This window comes from Grammomys surdaster, unplaced genomic scaffold, assembly GCF_004785775.1.
Source record: "Grammomys surdaster isolate TR1022 unplaced genomic scaffold, NIH_TR_1.0 125946, whole genome shotgun sequence".
NCBI lineage: Eukaryota > Metazoa > Chordata > Mammalia > Rodentia > Muridae > Grammomys > Grammomys surdaster.
In genome coordinates, this window is record NW_021620768.1 from 3006587 (window position 1) to 3024860 (window position 18274).

An 18274-nucleotide genomic window follows, 5' to 3' on the forward strand; every position below is an offset into this window, starting at 1 on the left:
AAGCAGTCGCCGTCGCTATCGCGTTACGGCGATTGCGGCTCTCAACACACTGCGAGCATCCCGAGTTTCTGGGCCTCTCCCTCTCGCCTCTCATCCCATAGACATAGCAAGAAGCTAAGTCTTGAGTTCTGTTCATCGTCCTTAGTACCAAGCACCATACTAGGCACATAGTAGGTGCTATAAAATATGAGCAGCTGGGCTGGAGAGGTGGGTCAGTGGTTAAGAGCACTGACTGTTCTTCCAGAGGTCCTGAGTTCAATTCCCAGCAACCACATGATGGCTCACAACCATCTGTAATGGGATCCGATGCACTCTTCTGGTGTGTCTGAAGACAGCTGCAATGTACTCACATATATAAAAATAAATAAATCTTTAAACTAAAAAAAAATATGAGCAACCAACAGCTCATACCTCAAGAGGGCAAATAGTGTGCCCAGGATGTGGTTTGGTCCAGTAGCCTTCATCGATCCAACTCAAGTGTCTGATGCAGGGGAAGGCACAATTCCTGTGGAGTCCAGTGACATTGTACCCACGTGGGATGGCATACGGCTTGGGGAAAGACTCCGTACCATGTCCTGTAGTGACAAAATCCTGCGCTGGAATGTGCTGGGCCTGCAAGGGGCGCTGCTGACGCACTTCCTACAGCCTGTGTACCTGAAATCTGTAACATTAGGTAAGAAACCTACTTTGTGAGCTGTAACTCACCTGTCTTTGGCTCAGATCCCAACAAGCTATAAGCCATGTCTTATATGTCTCCCAAAGTGAGCCTGATTTTTACCTTAGGAACAGGATCTAAGTGCCTCATCTGCTGTGTCAGGGAAGGTGGGCATAGGTAGCAAATCAAGACTGGGTCTCGGGTGCAGTCATAGCTCTGAAGCCTCACTGTAGTACTTCCGTCTCCTCCCCAGGCTCTGTCTTGCCTAGAGCCTTGTGTTTTGTGCATAGGTATTGGATGGCCTATGTGGCCACAGTCAGGAGCTGCTTTTCTGTCTTGATGACTGTGTCTCATCTTCTAATTCCTTGTGTACCTCTGCCTCTTGGCAACACTTACTGCAGACCCGGGTGTAAACTTGGCGTTTGTTTTTACCCAGGCTACCTTTTCAGCCAAGGGCATCTGACCCGTGCGATTTGCTGCCGCGTGACCAGAGATGGGAATGCATTTGAGGATGGACTACGCTATCCCTTTATTGTCAACCACCCCAAGGTGCTATGCCCCATTCTGTTTACTCTTGACCTAGCCCTCCTTCTTAAGCTAATCTGTGTACTCTGGAAAGGGAAGCCTTTGCTGGGGTCTCAAGAGCAAGCTTCTTCTCCCTTTGGGTACCTGGGCTTAGGCTCTCGGTTCTTAATGACGCTGACTGTGGTTAAGTCAGTGCAGCTCACAGGGGGAAAGATGAGGCCCTCATGCTCCTTTCCCAGAAGTCTTGCATGCCTGCTCTGAACCTTTGCCCTGAAAGGCTTCTCTCTCTTCCATCACTCTGTGGGTTCCTAGGTCGGCCGAGTCAGTGTGTATGATTCCAAAAGGCAGTCTGGGAAGACCAAGGAGACAAGTGTTAACTGGTGCTTGGCTGATGGCTATGACCTAGAGATCCTGGATGGCACCAGAGGCACCGTGGATGGGTAAGGAGGCGGGAGGGCACAGGAGAGGCCCAGCCAGGCTTCCTTCCAGACTCCCAAGGGCAGGCCCCTGCCTGCCAGTCCTGAGTTAAGGGCCATCCACTCTGTGCAAAATTCACACCTTAGCCCCCACCTCACCCACCTCACCTACTTCCAGATGAATAACAGGTGCCTTTGTTTCCCCAGACCAGGGAAAGAGTTATCTCGGGTGTCCAAGAAGAATATTTTCCTTCAGTTTAAGAAGCTCTGCTCCTTCCGAGCCCGCAGAGATTTACTGCAGCTTTCCTATGGTGAGGCCAAGAAAGCTGCCCGTGACTACGACTTAGCCAAGAACTACTTCAAGAAAAGCCTGCGAGACATGGGTTATGGGAATTGGATCAGCAAACCTCAAGAGGAAAAGAACTTTTATCTCTGTCCAGTACCCAATGACTGATAGTGGGGCCTGTTTCTCATGGGGTCAGAGGGAGGTCATGGCATTCCTCATCACATTGGGCCAGAGTTTAGGGGCTTTTTTTAACCCCTCCCCCCTTTTTTAATGGTGGAACCATAATAGGTGGTACCAAGAACTTTGGTTCTCGTTAGTCCTGCTTGCTTTGGGATTTCCAGGTGGGATCTAGCCAAGTCCCTACCTCCCTTTTCCCAAGGAAAGAGGCTGAGATTAAAGGAAGAGGAAGTGCGACCATCCCACATGTAGCATAGGCAGTTCGTGATCACATGGAGCCCAGGCCCCTCGGGCTTAGTTCTGTGGAGGTATTTTCATCTCCTTTTCCTTTGTTACACTGGCCTCTTGTGGGTTTGATTCCATTCCATCAATTCTCTGTAAATCATGTCAGGGACTAATGACGTCACCTGTAGATGTGCAGGCCCCCGCTCTGTCATCCTTCCCCCCTAGGATGCCTTCCTGTGATGAGGTTTCTCCTTCCCCACCCCAGAGGACAGAGTGAACATAAAGGATTACTGAAATGTTTACAAGGGCAGGAGTTGAAAACTATGGTCAGGGATTGTCGGGCAGCAGGAATGTGTTAAACTGTGGTTGGGGCAGGCAAACCCTACCACTCGTGCACAGATACATACACATAAACATGTAATGTGACAGGCTGTGCTGGCCCGCCAAGGAACCTCCCTTCCTGGGCAGCAGGGAAGTTGAGAATCAGCCAGTGGGACTGAGGAAGGTGTACAAGCCGAGCAAGTCCCAGTAGGGGCCCACAAGCACTAACTAGAGTGCACCAACATAACGTTCCTTGGGATGTATCTACCCTCCATCTGTCCCTCCATGGAGCATCCCCAGAAGCTGGCTCTGTCCACATGTGGTATGGAGCTACAGGCCCCAGCTAATTGTGAAAAGCCGAGGACAAGTCCTGGAGGGCAAATCTTTGTCCAGACCCAGCGAAGGTAAATGCAGAACATCACATTGGTCCAGTGGGATTCTTCTCATGGTACTGATACCAGCAGAAGTTGACAAAGCCTTGTATAAAATTAATGTTTCTAAAAGGCCAGAGGTGTTGATTCAGAACTGCATCGCAGACTTGAGAAGCAAATATATTTTTTCATTAGTGAATGTACTTTAATTATATCAGATGGCTTCAGAAACTGGTTCATGGGCGGGGCACAAAGCACTGGAATCTCCTGCCCTGCTCCTTTGAGAATCTTCATTTACATACAAGTATTATAGGTGACAAGACAGGCTAGCCTCCCACTCTGGGGTGGGCTTCTTTGACTCCTCCCCCTCTGACAGTGATTTGTGGATGTGTGGGAGCCTTAGCCTCTGTAGTCTGGCTCTAGCATCAAATCAGCCAGACCGTTAGACCCTGCTCCATTCTGCTCCTCTAGGACTAAGCCCACCTCTTTCTTCTGAGTGGTGTGGCTCCAATGGAGACAGCTGTGCCAGTGTTCAGCAGCTTCCTGTGCCCTCTTGCTTATCCCTCAGTACTGCCTGGCTCCCCCACCCTCCGGCCCACTGCCAACAGCAAACATCACATTCGTACTTGAAGTCTAATGGCTACTGCCTCTTCAACCTATGATCAAATCTGGCCAACACAAGAACCTATGTCTTAATACACTGGGGATGTCTTTGCACAACACCAAATCATCCTATGGAACCCTGATATCTGTGGAAGTAAGAAAGTAGAACCATGCTTGTGTCAGCTGGAGGTGTGTCACCTTCTGGCACCTGCATCTGAAGCAGAGCCATTGTGGTTTCCAGGCTTGGGCAGGAAGCTCTTCCCTTGAGATCTAAAAGCCAGAGAATTCTCTCCCTTTGGTTCCTTTGGTCCCTCTGGTCCTTCCTGGGTATTCACACACACCTCAATCCTGTCTAGAAAACTTGTGGTTCTGAGTTTCTGCAGCTGGAAGAGAGCAAGGTATCCCTGTATTCTGTGGGCTTGTGAAGCAAGCTGCTGGCATCCGTACCCTACCCCTGCCTCCAGTTCTGCTGGCCAAGGGCAGAGCTTCCACTGTGCTTCCTTCACCTTTGTGTGACCTTTAAGAAGCAGGGCCTCCCTCTACACCGTCTCTTAATAATTTCTGTAGTTGATTTGTCTGAACCGTGGCTGTCTTGCATTCTTTGAATAATCACGTGTAAGAATTGTCAATGCTTGAAACTATTTCCTGTACTCAAGTTGAAGGGACTTTGTTGGCCTTGGGGTTTTGGCAGTGACTCCAAGAGCATAGTGGGGAAGCGAGCACCCGGGCATACCCTTGGCGCTGTGATGGATGCAGTCCCTTCTTGTGTCCCTTTACAAGTGACAGTATACATTCCTCAGAATAAAAACACTGAAGCAACAGGACTGTTAGAAAGTTTTCTATCTTGGTTGCTTGGGAGAGGTGAGACTGGGAACAGGGACCTGTGACATTAGTATCTTTGGTCACGGCCACAACAGTTTCAAGGGCCCCCTGCTTCTGCAGTCTGACTGTAGTGTGAGTGGTGCGGTGTGCCAGCCGGTTGGGCACTCTGGCTGTGTCCTCAGCACTTTCCCTGCTTCAAAACTCTTTTTCCCACCAGAGCCTACTCTCATTTTTTGTTCCCAGTGTGTGTGTGTGTGTGTGTGTGTGTGTGTGTGTGTGTGTGAAGGTGGAGGCTTATTGGATTTCAAGCTCCAAATGAGAAAACAGCACTGGAGACTCAGAAATCTCTGCTCCTGCCAGTCCTGCTGGTGCTTCTCTCCCCACAAGCACTCAGCCTTTACTGTGCCTGTATGTGCCCTTTGGAAGGGAGTTGCACCTGGGACCATGACACGTTCAGATGCACCTTTTAACTTTGTGGATGGCATCAAAAGTCTCTCTATTAAATTTTAAGGAAACCCAGCTTTTAGTAACTTAACTTCAGAACTCCTGGAAGACTTGTCTTTGCCCTTTCAACATTGACACCATACCCAAAGACATTGAGTGTAAACTCCCTCATAATCCTTTAGACATGGGTCAACTGAGGACATGTTTTGGGGCACAACACTTAAGCCCAGGACTTCATGTGGTATCATTCACTCCCTGTTTAAATGTAATGCTCAGGGTACTGAGCAGTTTTAAAGGCAGTTCAGGGTGACAGCTCCTGCTGTCCCGAAGTCTCGGTACCTTTATCCTCTGGCAGCCACTGGGTCCAAATTCAAGGAATGGAATATTCCAGTCTCTGAGGGTGTAGCCAGCTTTGTGGGCTAGAAGTGTTGCTCAGGATAAAGTAGCATCATGTACAAGTGAATTTTGTTGATCCCTGGCCCTCAAATTTAAAGATAGTAGATGGTTTCCTTAAAGCTTAGGTGAAGACCCAAAGAGGCCCACCCACAAATTCACTCTGATCCCAGGATTTGAGCACAGATCAAGCCTGTGCTGTGGGAATCTGCCAGCTGGCTGAAGCCTGAAGAGCTTAGAACCCAGACTGGAGAGGAAGCCCCACCCCACCCCTGCTGGTTCCTTATAGAGGGTCTTCCCCAGAGGTCCCTTCTGGGCCTAGCCACGTGGCCACTTCTTTTGTATCTAATAAGGGGAGCAGATAACACTGACTGGGTAGTGCACACTGCCATTCACCCTTGCTGACTTTTGATTTACCCTCCCTTTAGTGGAGATTTTCCAGCATTCTCCCCTTCTGTATCTGCCAATCTGATCTGGAAGGTTAGTCCCCTTACAGAACAAAGTAACACGACATATTTGGAAACAATTTTAACAGAAACAAGTCCAGCTATGGGGGAATAAGTGGGGAGAGTGGACCATGGAAAATATTCTAGGAGTGAAGACAAAGCCGTGCCTAGGACGGTGTACTGAAGGTGGGTGGGTGAGGTGTCCAACCAGTTCCCAAAGTGTTAGTCCTTTGGAAAGCATGTGACCAGCACACTGACAGACTTCTCAGACATGACGAGATAATTATGACAAAGTGACACTTGTGCTGACCAGTTGGTGAGTGGGAAGCTGGCCAGTGCATGTTGAGCTCAGCAGCCCCTTCTGCCTAGAAGCAGAAAGCAGAAGGTAACAACAGGAAGACCTGTCACTCTTCTTGGGGAACCATTCAGAGAAGGCTCTAAAGGCCTTTGCTTTCCTCCCTAGGAAATCTCCTGCCTGCCCAAAGACCATGATGACAGGCAAGGAGCAGATACCATGGGAAGACATGCTTGCTCTGCTGCTGCTCCTGGTCTCAAGAGCTTCCTCGCAGGACTGTGAGATGGAGTCCCAGAGCATAGGCACAGTGGCCAGTCCACCATTGTCCTTGTTCCCTTGTTCCTTACAAGAAAGTCCTTTCCTTCCCCTTCAGTCTTCCTCAAAAAGAACCGTCTGGAGGGTCCTGTGTCTGTTCTCAGCTTTCCACACTCTTGGCACCAGCTGCTCCAGACTTGCAGGTCTCCACACAGGCAGGGAGCCTATGGGCCATCCTCCCAGGCAAAGACAGCTGCTAGGTTACTGGAGCTTAGTCACTGATGTGAGTCCCCAACACCTTTTGTCACTGCCACTCCCATGCCACCCTGTCCCAGGTTCTCATCCAGGCTCACCAAACCTGATTCTCTCTAGAGACAGTTCCATGTAGGAGGAGGCACGAATAGAGACAGAAGGCCCCAAAGTGGTAGGGGCTGAGTTTCCCCAAAACCTCCCCATCTCCTTTAGGGTTCACACTGTCCTGACACATGATAGCCTCCTACCACCCCTCCCCCACTGCAGTCTTCCTCCAAAGGCTGCACTAAAAATGGCAAGAACAGCACTGTCCCATGGTCTTCCACAAGTATGGGTTCCTTCCAGCTAGCGCAGCCCTGCCTACCTCTATTCGCACAGTGTAAATGCTGGAAGCAGGCTCTAAGATGGGCACTATTTGCCTGATATGTTCAACAGGACATGGAAAGGAGCTGGACAAGCTGCTCACTGATCTTTCCAGTCCTGGCTGCTGACTAATTTGGACAACAGCCAGTTACAGGAGGTAGTAAAGTCAAGGGTGGTCCTAGCAGCAGCTGGTGGGGTCTCACAAAGACTGGAAACCCCACACTGGTGCTACCCTCCAGAGGGGCAATACCTATCCAGGTGCTGCTTATGACTTCAGGGTGCTTTCTCAGGGGCTGGAAGTTTATGGAGTGGGGGTCAGGGAGGGGCCTTATACAGGCAACCTTTAATTTCCTGTTCTACTAGGAGGTCTCTCCAGTCACCAAGCAGAGATGCCCATGAGTTCATCTGACAGCTGGGGAATGCACTGAGGCACAGTTCAGATGTCTGTCGCTTAGGTTCTTTAAGCAGTGTATGGCCTTGGGGCAAGGAGAAAGGGGCCCACCTTCCAGGCCTGTTCTGAATCTGTAACATGGCTCCCACCAGAATCCAGCTCTGTAAATGTTCTTCCGAGACTGTGAGCCTAGACTTCTCACCTAGCTATTGACCTTCCAAGGTTCCCCCAACACCTCACCTTTCCCAAGTAAGAAAAGAAAGAGAGGAAAGTCTAGAGGTACAGAAAATTCTGCACTGGCAGAAGGGAACTTGGAGCTGGGTTCTGGAGCCCCTTGAGGCACAGGCTGTGAGACTAAATTGAAGCTTCCCAGGAGGCTGTAGGAGCTCACAAGAGGACTCCCTAAAACTGCAAGTCCTCTCAGACCAGTGTTGTCCAGCGAAGTGGACAGGTAAAATCTACTAGCCATACCCTGCCAGCACCTTCTGTCTCAGGAGAAACCACTGTCAGCCTGGGTGCAGAGCCTGAACCCCTCATCCTACCTCCACTTCTCTCGTGACTTGGAGGCCATAGATAACTGTCCCTTTCGTGGACCCTTCTCCAACACCCTTATCAGGGTGGGTGGCTCTGAGATCTCTGGCCTCTACTTACCAGCCTTGGCCCCCACCGTTAACACTATTGCCTGAATAAGTTCAAAAGAGGAAGGAGAATGCTTAAACATGAGGCATCTGGTCCAGCCTCCAGGCTGGAGGGATGTGTGTGAATGGAGGAGTGAGGCAGGCTTCAGTGGAGTGGGGATAGATCCATCTTCCACCCAATACTACTGAACCCTAGGGGCCATGGGCTGAGGAGCTGCAAATGAGTGAGACCTCACTTGGAGCTGGGAGCTGAGTGGTCAGGGTGGAGGAAGGTAGTGGCAGTGTAGTTCTGGAAGAGAGGCTGCAGGAACATGCCGATGGTCCCAAAGACACAGACAAAGACAAAGATCCAGAGGAACAGGCGGTCAATCACCATGGCAACGTATTTCCAGTCCTCCCTCACCTGGATGGAGGAAATGAAGGTGACCCAGATATCAGTCTCATGGTGTGGGAAGGTATAGGAAAGTCCCTACCACATATGCACACACCCCACTCTTCTCCCTCAGCAAACCCAGGACAGCTTTTCTCAGCTCTGCTCCTGCCTACTCCAGTGCTCCCACTAAGTCTCTAGTGCTCCCACTGCCCCCGGGGTCCACCCAAACCTACACATAACAAATAGGAGACTATTTCTTACTGCCTCCTACACCCAAAAAGTCAGACTTAGTAAGAATGCCAGCATGTCTTCTTAGTTCTCTCACTTCCTTTAAAACAAACAAACAAACGAACAAACAAACAAACAAAAAATCCTGGTAAACTCCTACACATATTTCAAAGCCCTAATTTCCTAATTGTTTTTTCACCAAACAAACAATGGTTTCCCTGCTCCTTTGTTCCCTGGCACTAGCCATCTCAGTATATTATATTGTTTCAATCCGTATGTCTGGCCTTCCACCAAACTTAAAACTCCTACATGAGAGGGACCCTTCTAGCATCTGGGACAGTGTTCAGTAACTGAGAGCTGCTGCCTCTGGGGCTCTGCCTGGGAACCCCCTCCAACAATCTCAGTTCTACACAGAGCCCAGAAGGTGCAAGTGGAGCCCAAGTGTTACAACATCAGTTCATTAGGTAATGATGCTCCGTGGGGTTTGAGAACCATCTCCAGGGACACAGGAAAAGCCAGCTTCTCTTCCAGACTGAGCCCTGTCTTTTTGTATGTGTTTCTCTGGGGCCCCGCTAGCTCACAGGACACAGGATAGGGAGCAGGCAACTGTGCAATTCATGTAGCTGGCAGTCAAACTGTCACTCACTGAAGTCATAGTTGGACCTGCCACAGACCTACTAGCATCCTGCAAGGCTCAGGGACACAACCAACTGAAGAGCCCTATGGTTTTCAGTCTCTTCAAGGAGGGAGGGACAATAAACCAGAGATTATACGGTGACGGGATGGAAGACCAGGATGGAGAAACAGGAAGACAGGAGCAGAGTAGCCTGGAAAAGCCTCTTCCAGGAGATGATGCTTACAGCAAGTTCTGCTGGGTAGGAAGCCCTGTTTCAGGTCCACACTGAAGACATGGTCAGGCAAAGCCAGCAGAACAGCAGCCTGCCCCGCCCCCTTTAAACTGTCCCATGAAAGGCAAAGAAAGCTGAAGGAGCAAACCAATGAGGCTTGGTAACTCAGTGTACCTTGGGCTCTTAGGTCTAATGATGTCCCACTCCACTGGGACAGCAGGAAAAGATTGAATGTGGACTGTACGGTGGTAAAAGTATTGATGCCATTTCCAAAATCTGGTCTTTGAAGCCAGCACTTCATTGTTACTTTGGTTGGTTGTCGATAGCAGTTGGAACTCGGGGCCTTTCACATGCTCACCGTGCATCTACCACTGAGCCACACTCCCAGGCCTGAAGGTGAGGCATGCAGGACAGCATCTCTGGTCTTAAGGAGAGACACATCCGAGTGTTTAGGATTCAAGGTTACATGTTTACTTTTAAAGAACCGAGCCAAATTATAGCAGTTTAGGTTTTTGTTTTGTTTTGGGGGGCAGGAGAGGTAAGCTTAATATCATCAGCTTGATGAGATAGCAGCATCATGGGAACAAATCTGGGGAATTGCTCTAGATTGGACTCATTGAGGCAGGCATCACTCATTCCATGAGCTAGGGTCCCAGACAGAAGGACACTCGGTATTTGTTTGTTGAACTCAGTAGTCCTGTCTCCCTGCTTCCAGAGGGCAACAGGACCAGCCACTCAGGCTACACCTCCCCCACCTTGGGCTGTGACCTCAAATTGCGAGGCCAAACAAAGCCTGCTTCTCTGCATCCTCTGTACTCAAGACTTTGTCACAACAATGAGAAAGTAACTAAAACAAAGGTTGGGGGGCGGGGGAGGGACCCAGATGCAAAGGCTCCAGGCTAGGAAAGAGCTTGGCTTGCTAGAGACAACTGAGTGATAAGCTGGTGACCCAAGCAAGAGAGCACGTCACAGCCCGGGGGCGTGGGTTATTTAACTGTGGCATAGGAAGCTGAACAGGGAGGCACTTGGGATATTCTCCCCTGGTCCATACAAGAGTTGACAGGAGCCCAAGGACCAGGGGTGTCAGTGTGAAGGTGACAGAGAAAGGACAATCCAGGGAATCATCTTGGAGGTGGTGCTCCCAGGACAGGATAACCTCAGTGGTGGGCACTAAGGGAGAGAGTGTAAAAGGATCACCAGGCTTCAGTCTGAACTTCTTAACCCACAGTGATGCCATTTACAGCAAGATAGAGAAACTAGGGGCAAGTTAGGGCCAGGTTGGGGTGTAGATCAAGCACTCAGCTTTAGATGTGTTGAGTTCTAGATGCCTCTGAGGCATCCAAGTAGGTCACTGCAGCCTCAGCACCTGACTTAAAATGCAGGCTACATGGTGGACTGCAGCGGAGGTGGAGGGCAGCGAGCCAGTGGCAGCTGAGCCCTACACCCAGTTAGCCTTGGCTGCTTCATCTCCAGTCTCAGCCTCTCTCCCTTCTTCTGAACTATAAGATGCTTCCTCTCCCATGCTTGTCTGCTGTCCAGGGGAGATGTCTGCACTCAGCTCCCAACACAAACCACAGTGCCTGCCCTTTATCCTTCCCCAGCTGGAATGGCAGAGTCCCAGAGGAAACCTTGCTGGTCACTATGGCAACAATTGAGCCTTGGCTTAGAACCAGTCAGGTACCTAAACACTGATCTCAGGGAAGGCCAGATGGTACCCAAAATGGGGGGCAGGATGTTAGCCCATCACACCTTCCCCTACCTCCTGGCTTAGTCTCAAGGAATCTCCTTCTGGGAAGACTGCAGAAAGGCCAGAAGCTGGGTGTGCAGAAAGAGGGTGAGAGTCTCTAGGGAACCCTGGCCTCTCTCCACCCCATTTCTATCAATATTTCATTAGACTCTTTTCGAGACCCAGGACAGTAGATGGGATATTGATTTTAAATTCTGCTTTCTCTGCTGGGACCAGCCCCATGGAACCTCTAAACTTCCCTTTCCCTATCCATCACCATCCTGTGCTCTCCAGGTCTCCTCCGGGACTCTGCCGTTCCAGCTGGGAAGGATAAACAACATTGCCCACTCTGTGGCCCACAAGGACTCATCTCCATTTGCACTAAAAGCAGCAGCACATTAACAACTTGGAAGTGTTCATGTGAACTAACGCGGTGACACCCTCAGACCCAAAACAACTTCTCCCTGCCCTAAGGATCCTAGTCACCTCACACTACCGATGCCTTAGCTGACATATCTCACCCTGAATACTAGTCCTCAGGGAGCTACAAGGTCATCTGGTACAGACTCCAACACAGGCAAGCCAATCTGGAAGCCTACCCTGCTGAGTCCACCTCAATCATGTTGCCTCCCGCCTGTACCTTTGCATTGTGACCCTAAGTGACACCGACTCCCCGCACACAGGAGTCCCTACTCTCGACAGGCCTATCTCACACCTGGTACTCACACTCTGGTCGTCATCCTCACTTCGCATATGGTCTGCAATGAACCGTACGCCGTCTACTGCTTCCCGGAGGCCGCAGCTGCATGGGCCCACCGAGCGCCCCGGGCCGGCTGCAGTGGGCTCAGCCCGGAAAGCCCCAGCCAAGCCCTGCACTGATGCTGGGTTGACAAAGCAGGTACATGGGTCAGCCGCAGGGCCTTCGCGGAAGAAAAGTGCACCTGCGCCCTCACGCTCCCGCTGGCGCCTCCTCAAGCGCAAGCGCTGCCGTGCACAGCGGTGGCGTGGCTGCTGCAGGAAGAGCAGGGTGGGCAACTTCTCCAGGAAGACCACCTTGACCCAGGGTGCCATGGTGTGCGTGGTAGGCGAGCGGTGGTGTACGTTAAGCACACACACGCTAGTGACGATGGAGAAGGTGACTAGCACCATGGTGAACATGAGGTATTTTCCCACCAGCGGTACGTCGAGGGAGGTGGGAGGCACAATCTTGGAGATGAGCAGCAGGAACACGGTGAGCGCCAGCAGCACAGAAATGCAAAGTGTCATCTTTTCACCACAGTCTGAGGGCAGGTAGAAGACCAGGATGGCCAGCGAGGTGATGAGAACACAGGGGATGATGAGGTTGATGGTGTAGAAGAGCGGTTTGCGACGAATGATGAAGTCATAGGTGATGTCCACATAGGTGGAATCGTCTGGGTTCTCGTTGCGTCGGCCTGGCAGTGCGATGATGTCCCACTCCCCACTGGGTGTGAAGTCGTCCAGGCTGGCCACATCGCTTTTGAGCACCAGGTCAATCTCAGTGCGGTCGTAGGTCCACGAGCGGAACTTCATGGTGCAATTCTGCTGGTCAAACGGGAAGTGCTTCACCTCAATCTTGCATGCACTCTTGTAGATGGCAGGTGGTAGCCAAAAGATGCTGCCGTCATAGGAGACCACAGCATTGGAATAGAAGGAGACTTCGTACATGCCGTCAGCACTGCCAAGGAATGAGGCAGTCAGCTCTAGCTTGAGGGTCTGCATCCCACTCATCACCCCAGCAAGAAGGACCCAGGCTGAAGGTGACCATCTAATACACTGAGATTGCCCAGAAATAGAGATGGGGTGGGAGTATGCATGGGTTGGTATAAGAATGGGTCTCCCCCTGTTCAGGAGGCATGTCTATCCATTCAGTGGTTGAAGAGAATGATTGAGGGGGAGGGGACACATCTGCTACTTGTCCCACACCGTATAAGCTGATTAGTCCTCGTAACAGTAAAGAGGTGAGGGAGCTAGAGCGGCCAGGGCAAGGATCTCAAGCAATGAAAGGGTGTGGGCACAAGCCTTCAGCTGGGAGTTTTGTGCCTCAAAGGGGAGAAGATTCACTGAAGGGAGCAGAACAGAATCTAGGTGAAACTAGGACCATAAGTTCTTGGTCACCACCCGGGCTTCCAGAAGTTCTCATTCTTGGATCAAGTTAGGCACTGAGAACTGTCAGTCTTTAATATCTTTACCCCAGCATTCTAAGTAGCTGGGAGGAGCTGGTCAAAGCCCAAGTCACCATGACTGTCTACGCTGTATTCCACTAATTGGGTCTGTCTGTGTGGATAATGCCTGCCTACCACCCGCTAAAGGAAAGCCCCTCCCTCTCACAACAGCATGTTTACCTTGTATTCCCACCCGCCATGATCTCATCCCCTGCCAAGCACAGCTCTGGTCTCCCCTAACCTTCATCACTCCAGGGTCACCTACTTGTTGTATAGAACCACATCTGGGAGCCAGATGTGTTTGGAAGGGAGCCGGACTTTCTTCATATTGTCGAAGTCCTCTGGCTTCCATGTGAGGCGATAATCTTCCCACTCCTGGGAAAGGGAGAGAGCAAGGCAGTACTAACCTCTAGCCCCAAAGTCAAAAAAAGGGACAAAAGAAAACTCATATGGCTAGCCTTCTCTGCACAGTGACTTCTCTGACCAGACATATGTCAGATGATGATACTTCTTCATTTAATTTGCACAGCTAAACCAGGGCATTAGACAAATGTGAAGGTGAATCTTGGTAGTGTCTAGCATGTTTAAAACCAGAGTTGAGCAGCTATGGTAGTTAATAGCATCAATCCCAGCACTAGTGAGGCAGAGACAGACAGATCTCTGTGAGTTCAAGATTACCCTGTTCCACAAAGTGAGTTCTAGGTCAGCGGCACTAAATACTGAAACTAGACTTTAAATAAATTGATTAACTACAGTGCTAGTGAGTGGCCCAAACAAGGATTCGAATCCAACTATTCAGGACTCCTCTCTGGAGGAGATGATAAGAGGGAAAGGAGGGGGGGGGTGTGGGCAGGAAAGGGTACTGACCTGTGTCAACCAGACGTTGGTGGTCATGATCTGCTCCCGCTCATGCTGCAGGGAAACAAGGCAGCTGCTGAGAAGGTGCCCCAACCCAAGTCCTCAGACCTGCCACCACCATATTGAGGTCTCGTCCACCCTGGGAGCATCCAAGGAAACTTGGGTATTCAACTTTTCTGGCTGAGCTGACGTTTGTAGCTAGACAGAGGTCAAGACCCACACTTACCACACTGATGAGCTGGGCCAATGATACCATGAGCTGTACAGTCACCAGCTCAGAGCCATTAGTAGCTGGCCGGATCAGCTTGTTATAGCGGGTGGGATCCAAGAGATGCTCCACTAGCCGCTCCTCTGTGTCAGTACCCAATACCCCTAGGCAAGGGAAGGCAGGAAGTGAGTAAACAGAAGGGCTCAGAAAGGCCCACCTACTCAGAAAGCCGGGTAATTAATCAGTTAGCTCAGCCTGGAAGTCATAGCCTCTTATAGCCCTGTGCTTTAAGGATATTACAAATTTTTAAATTATGCTACAGAACCACAGAATTAGCAGATTGTCATTCATAGATAAGTCCCTCCCTGAAACCACACTACGAGTCCAAACAGCTCCAAAGAGACACCATTCTGCAAGGATTAATGGGGACTTGTTTTCTCCAAAAGGTATCAGAAGGACAAGACTTAAAGTTCTACTTCTGTGGGTTGAAACGGAATAGTGGGGCTGCCTGACCTGTGGGTGCAGGCTCCTACCCTCTTGTGTTGTCATTCTATTGTGTGTTGCCTTGTTCTGGCCCCTCTCCTCATCCCTCTCCTCTGTGCCTCTACACAAAGTCCCCTCCTCTGGACACCCCACAGAGTGTCCCAGTCTGGCATTTTCTACTCTCCTAAGTTTCCTACAAGAGGTTGGAAGTCACCCCTCTCCCCTTCCTGCCTTGTTCCTCTCTGTGGGGTGACCCAAATCAGGACTCCAATGAAGGGAGTGGGAAACGATGGGGAGCCAGGAGCTTCGAGGAAGGTTAACACCTCTAACACCCAGGTCATAAAGTGTTAGGGGTTATCTCAACCCTCTTGTCATCTCAGAAGCCTCTTCTTTCTTCTTTGTGCTCATTTGCTTCCTCCCTGCAATGGTCAGGTTTCCACCTCTCCCAGGCTTCTCGCCTGCGCCTGCGCCTGCGCCTGGGTCTTCCTTCCAGATCAGTTTTCCAGAGGCTCCCTGCCGACCCTAGAGTCTCTCCCCATCCCCCAGCAGGCTCCTCCGCCGCTAGAGAATCCCTCGTTTCGCCTTTGTCCTAGCAGGGGTGACTGAGCTTGGTGTACTAAGCCACTAGTTGAGGCAGTGGAACCTGGCTGGCCAGTTCTTACCTGAGCACAGCCAAAGGAGGCCGAAGCTGAACAGCAGCGCCATAGAGTTGGAGTGCCGGGCCATGCCGCCAGCATAGCGCGGAGCCTCGCTGACACCAGGGCTGCGGACGGAGCGCTGTCCGTGGTGCTGAAGCCGCGCAGCCGTCTGCACCCAGGTGGGGCTCGCTGCCTCCAGGGCTGAAGTGCCCACTTCGCGGCAGTTGCTGGAACGAGGGGGAGGTCCCGGCTTCTTGCCGGTCCCGGCTGCTCTTCTAGGGAACACAACTGGGACTACGAGGGGAGGAGTCTCCGCCCCGGAGGCGGAAGCGCGGGATCCCAGGGAAAAAAAGGTGGTCCCTGGGAGGAGACCTTTGACTGGGCCTGTCTAGGTGGGGTGTGCGTGAGGCGAAAGCGACTGACTGCTGGGAGTTCAAATGCCCAGAAGTTGGGGCACGACGTAGAGAGGCTTGAGCAAGGCTGGGAGGGTGTGTGAGTGGGAAGGAGACAAGAAGGTCAGGGCTCTCTGGGCGTGGGGTGGGTTGGGGGCGTTTCTGCTTTCCTCTATGTTCTTACCCAAAATAATGATTCTAGTCTTCTGGAAAGCTAAGGGTGCGGGAGAGAATATGCATGTTAGGACCTTGGACAAAGAAGTGGGGAGCAGGGTGCTGGCTTGTTTTGAAAAGCAAATTTCTCTGGAGTTTTCAAATAGAGTCCTTTCACCTGCCCCTTTCTCTTCTTCCATAAGCTCAGACAAGGCCAAGATGTTGCCATCCTCCTGGGGAATCTAAGCTAGATAGGTCTAGACCTCCTGAAAAGAAGGTAACTTTGAAAGTTCTGAGATCTGCATAAGCAACCAATATCAATGGTTCCTTCCACGCTGTGTTCTGGGGAGATCAGGGGACCATTTCACAGAGAAAGAATGAAGCTAACACAAAGAGAGCAAAGATGAGAGAGGTGTCAAAACTCAATGACATCTTTGATCTTGAAAGCCCTGAACTTTTAGCTACTGAACCCATAAAGGACCTCTTTTTTCTTAGTGGATCAGTGGTCACTTTCAACCAAAAAGATTTCTGTCTGAAGCAGACTTAGCAGACAGCATGGCTTCGCCTCGTCTTATCAGTGCCTGTCCCAGCTCCATGTTCCAGCTGTTGACAACGTCTTTAAGATCTTTGACTACTTAACCCCTCCCAGCCCTCAGCCTTTTAAACATGTAGTTCTCGCCAGCTCTTTTATCACCCCATCACCCCTAACTACCTTCTACTTAAACTCCAGTGTTTTCAGGAATTTCAGTTCCTCAGGGAAGCTGTGACTGACAAAAGATTGAGTTAGTTACCTTGTAGACTCTTCTAGAATGAAATCCTTCTATAGCAGCCACTGCCTTTACAGTCAGAATATGAACTAGTTTAGGGCCTGGCTTGAGATGGGGGCTTAACAGGAAAATTGTAATGCATGATAGACATATCTTAATATGTATAAGTTCAAGCAGAAGCAACATATTTAACAAATGCCCAATGTCATCACTATCCAAGGGAAAGTGATGCAGCTTGGTGACAGAATGCTTGCCTAGCATGTGCAAAGCCTTAAATTCAACCACCAGCATGGGAGGAAAAGGGCTTGGGGAAGAGCTTAAAGAGAAAAGGCAGCAAAGCATAGGAGAGCAAGCAAGATGACAGAGAGGAACAACCACAGTGCATATGGAAGTGGATTTAAATCTCTGCCATAGGTACAGGGCAGAATATGTGTGCGTGTGTGTGTGTGTGTGTTATAATTAATTCAGAAAGAGATCAGAATACCAAGAAGTGAAGCCTAGAAAGAAGGCAAAGGGTGTATGCACTCATATCACTTGGGGAAAGGTTCAAGGGTTAGATCTGTTTTCAACAATTTAGATCAACATAGTTTGAGGATGTCCTTTGAGCTCAGAATTGTTTGGCACAGAGGAGGCGATGATAAAAGACTTAGTTCCAGTTATTAAAGAGACCACACTGGCAGCAGCCTACTAAACACTGTGCCGACTGCTCGAGGAAAGCTGGGAGAGGGGAGGCTAAAGGGATTGGATAGGACATAAGTGACAGCAGAGCTGACCCATAGGCAAGGCTAGCTCACAGGTATTCCACATCCTGAGGCAGCATCTCCAGTGCATACAGCATGGTTGAAGGAGGCTGACACTGTCGTCTGTTGCTAAACTTCCTGGAGTGCTTACATTTTTCCTGATGGACTGAAGGCTACTCCCCTTTCAGATGACACATTCAGGGAATCATTCATTGCCTTCTAGATGACAGACTTCTACATCCCCTACCTTCTACATGACAGGCTTTGGGACAGGGCATTCATTTGCCTTATGGATGACTGACTGGGGGTGGGGCACTGACTATCTAAATGACAAGTTCAAGGGGTGGGTATTCAGTTGTCTAAAGCCTGAGGAAGTAACTTATACACCTCGGTCTTCTCAAATCTTCAATTTTTGCTTTGAGATTACTTCTAGCTTGGCTAGTAATGAATCGACTGAGATCATCAACAAGTGACGAAGTAGAGTGGGACACCTTCCCTCTTCATCTGTACCCACATGCCTTCTATCTTCTGTACGCCCCAAGAAGACAGGTGGCAGCAGACATGTAGAACCATACAGGGTTGGAGTAAACACAGAATTATCAGCACTCACACACACACACACACACACACAGAGCGAGTAAGCAGAGTTCTAGTACCCCGATCACAAGGTATGTTTTCTCTTGGCGACATTAAAATAATATATTTCTTTTATTTAAAGTGTTTTGCATTTTAAATTTTTGTTACCACAGTAATATTTGTGTTCATGAAGACCAACTTAAAAACACAAAGTAGCAAAGCA

General features: G+C 50.1%; 2 protein-coding genes across 4 annotated transcripts in view; one reads left to right on the forward strand and one right to left on the reverse strand.

Moving 5' to 3' along the window:
* Adar (adenosine deaminase RNA specific) overlaps window positions 1-4400 on the forward strand; it is a 28591-nt gene extending 24191 nt beyond the window's left edge. For all 3 annotated transcript variants that reach the window (XM_028753109.1, XM_028753111.1, XM_028753110.1), the window contains 4 exons: window positions 491-673; window positions 1092-1204; window positions 1493-1620; window positions 1804-4400. In XM_028753109.1, coding sequence (XP_028608942.1) covers window positions 491-673; window positions 1092-1204; window positions 1493-1620; window positions 1804-2050 — 671 coding nt within the window. In that variant the 3' untranslated portion in view covers window positions 2051-4400. The remainder of the gene's footprint in view (window positions 1-490; window positions 674-1091; window positions 1205-1492; window positions 1621-1803) is intronic.
* Window positions 4401-8021: 3621 nt separating this feature from the next.
* On the reverse strand, window positions 8022-15511 carry Chrnb2 (cholinergic receptor nicotinic beta 2 subunit). Its single transcript, XM_028753312.1, has 6 exons — window positions 15448-15511; window positions 14321-14466; window positions 14104-14148; window positions 13502-13611; window positions 11780-12749; window positions 8022-8281 (listed from the first exon to the last, which is right to left on the reverse strand). The coding sequence occupies exons 1-6, from the start codon at window positions 15509-15511 to the stop codon at window positions 8111-8113; spliced, it is 1506 nt and encodes a 501-aa protein (XP_028609145.1). The 3' UTR covers window positions 8022-8110.
* Between the last annotated feature and the right edge of the window lie 2763 nt (window positions 15512-18274).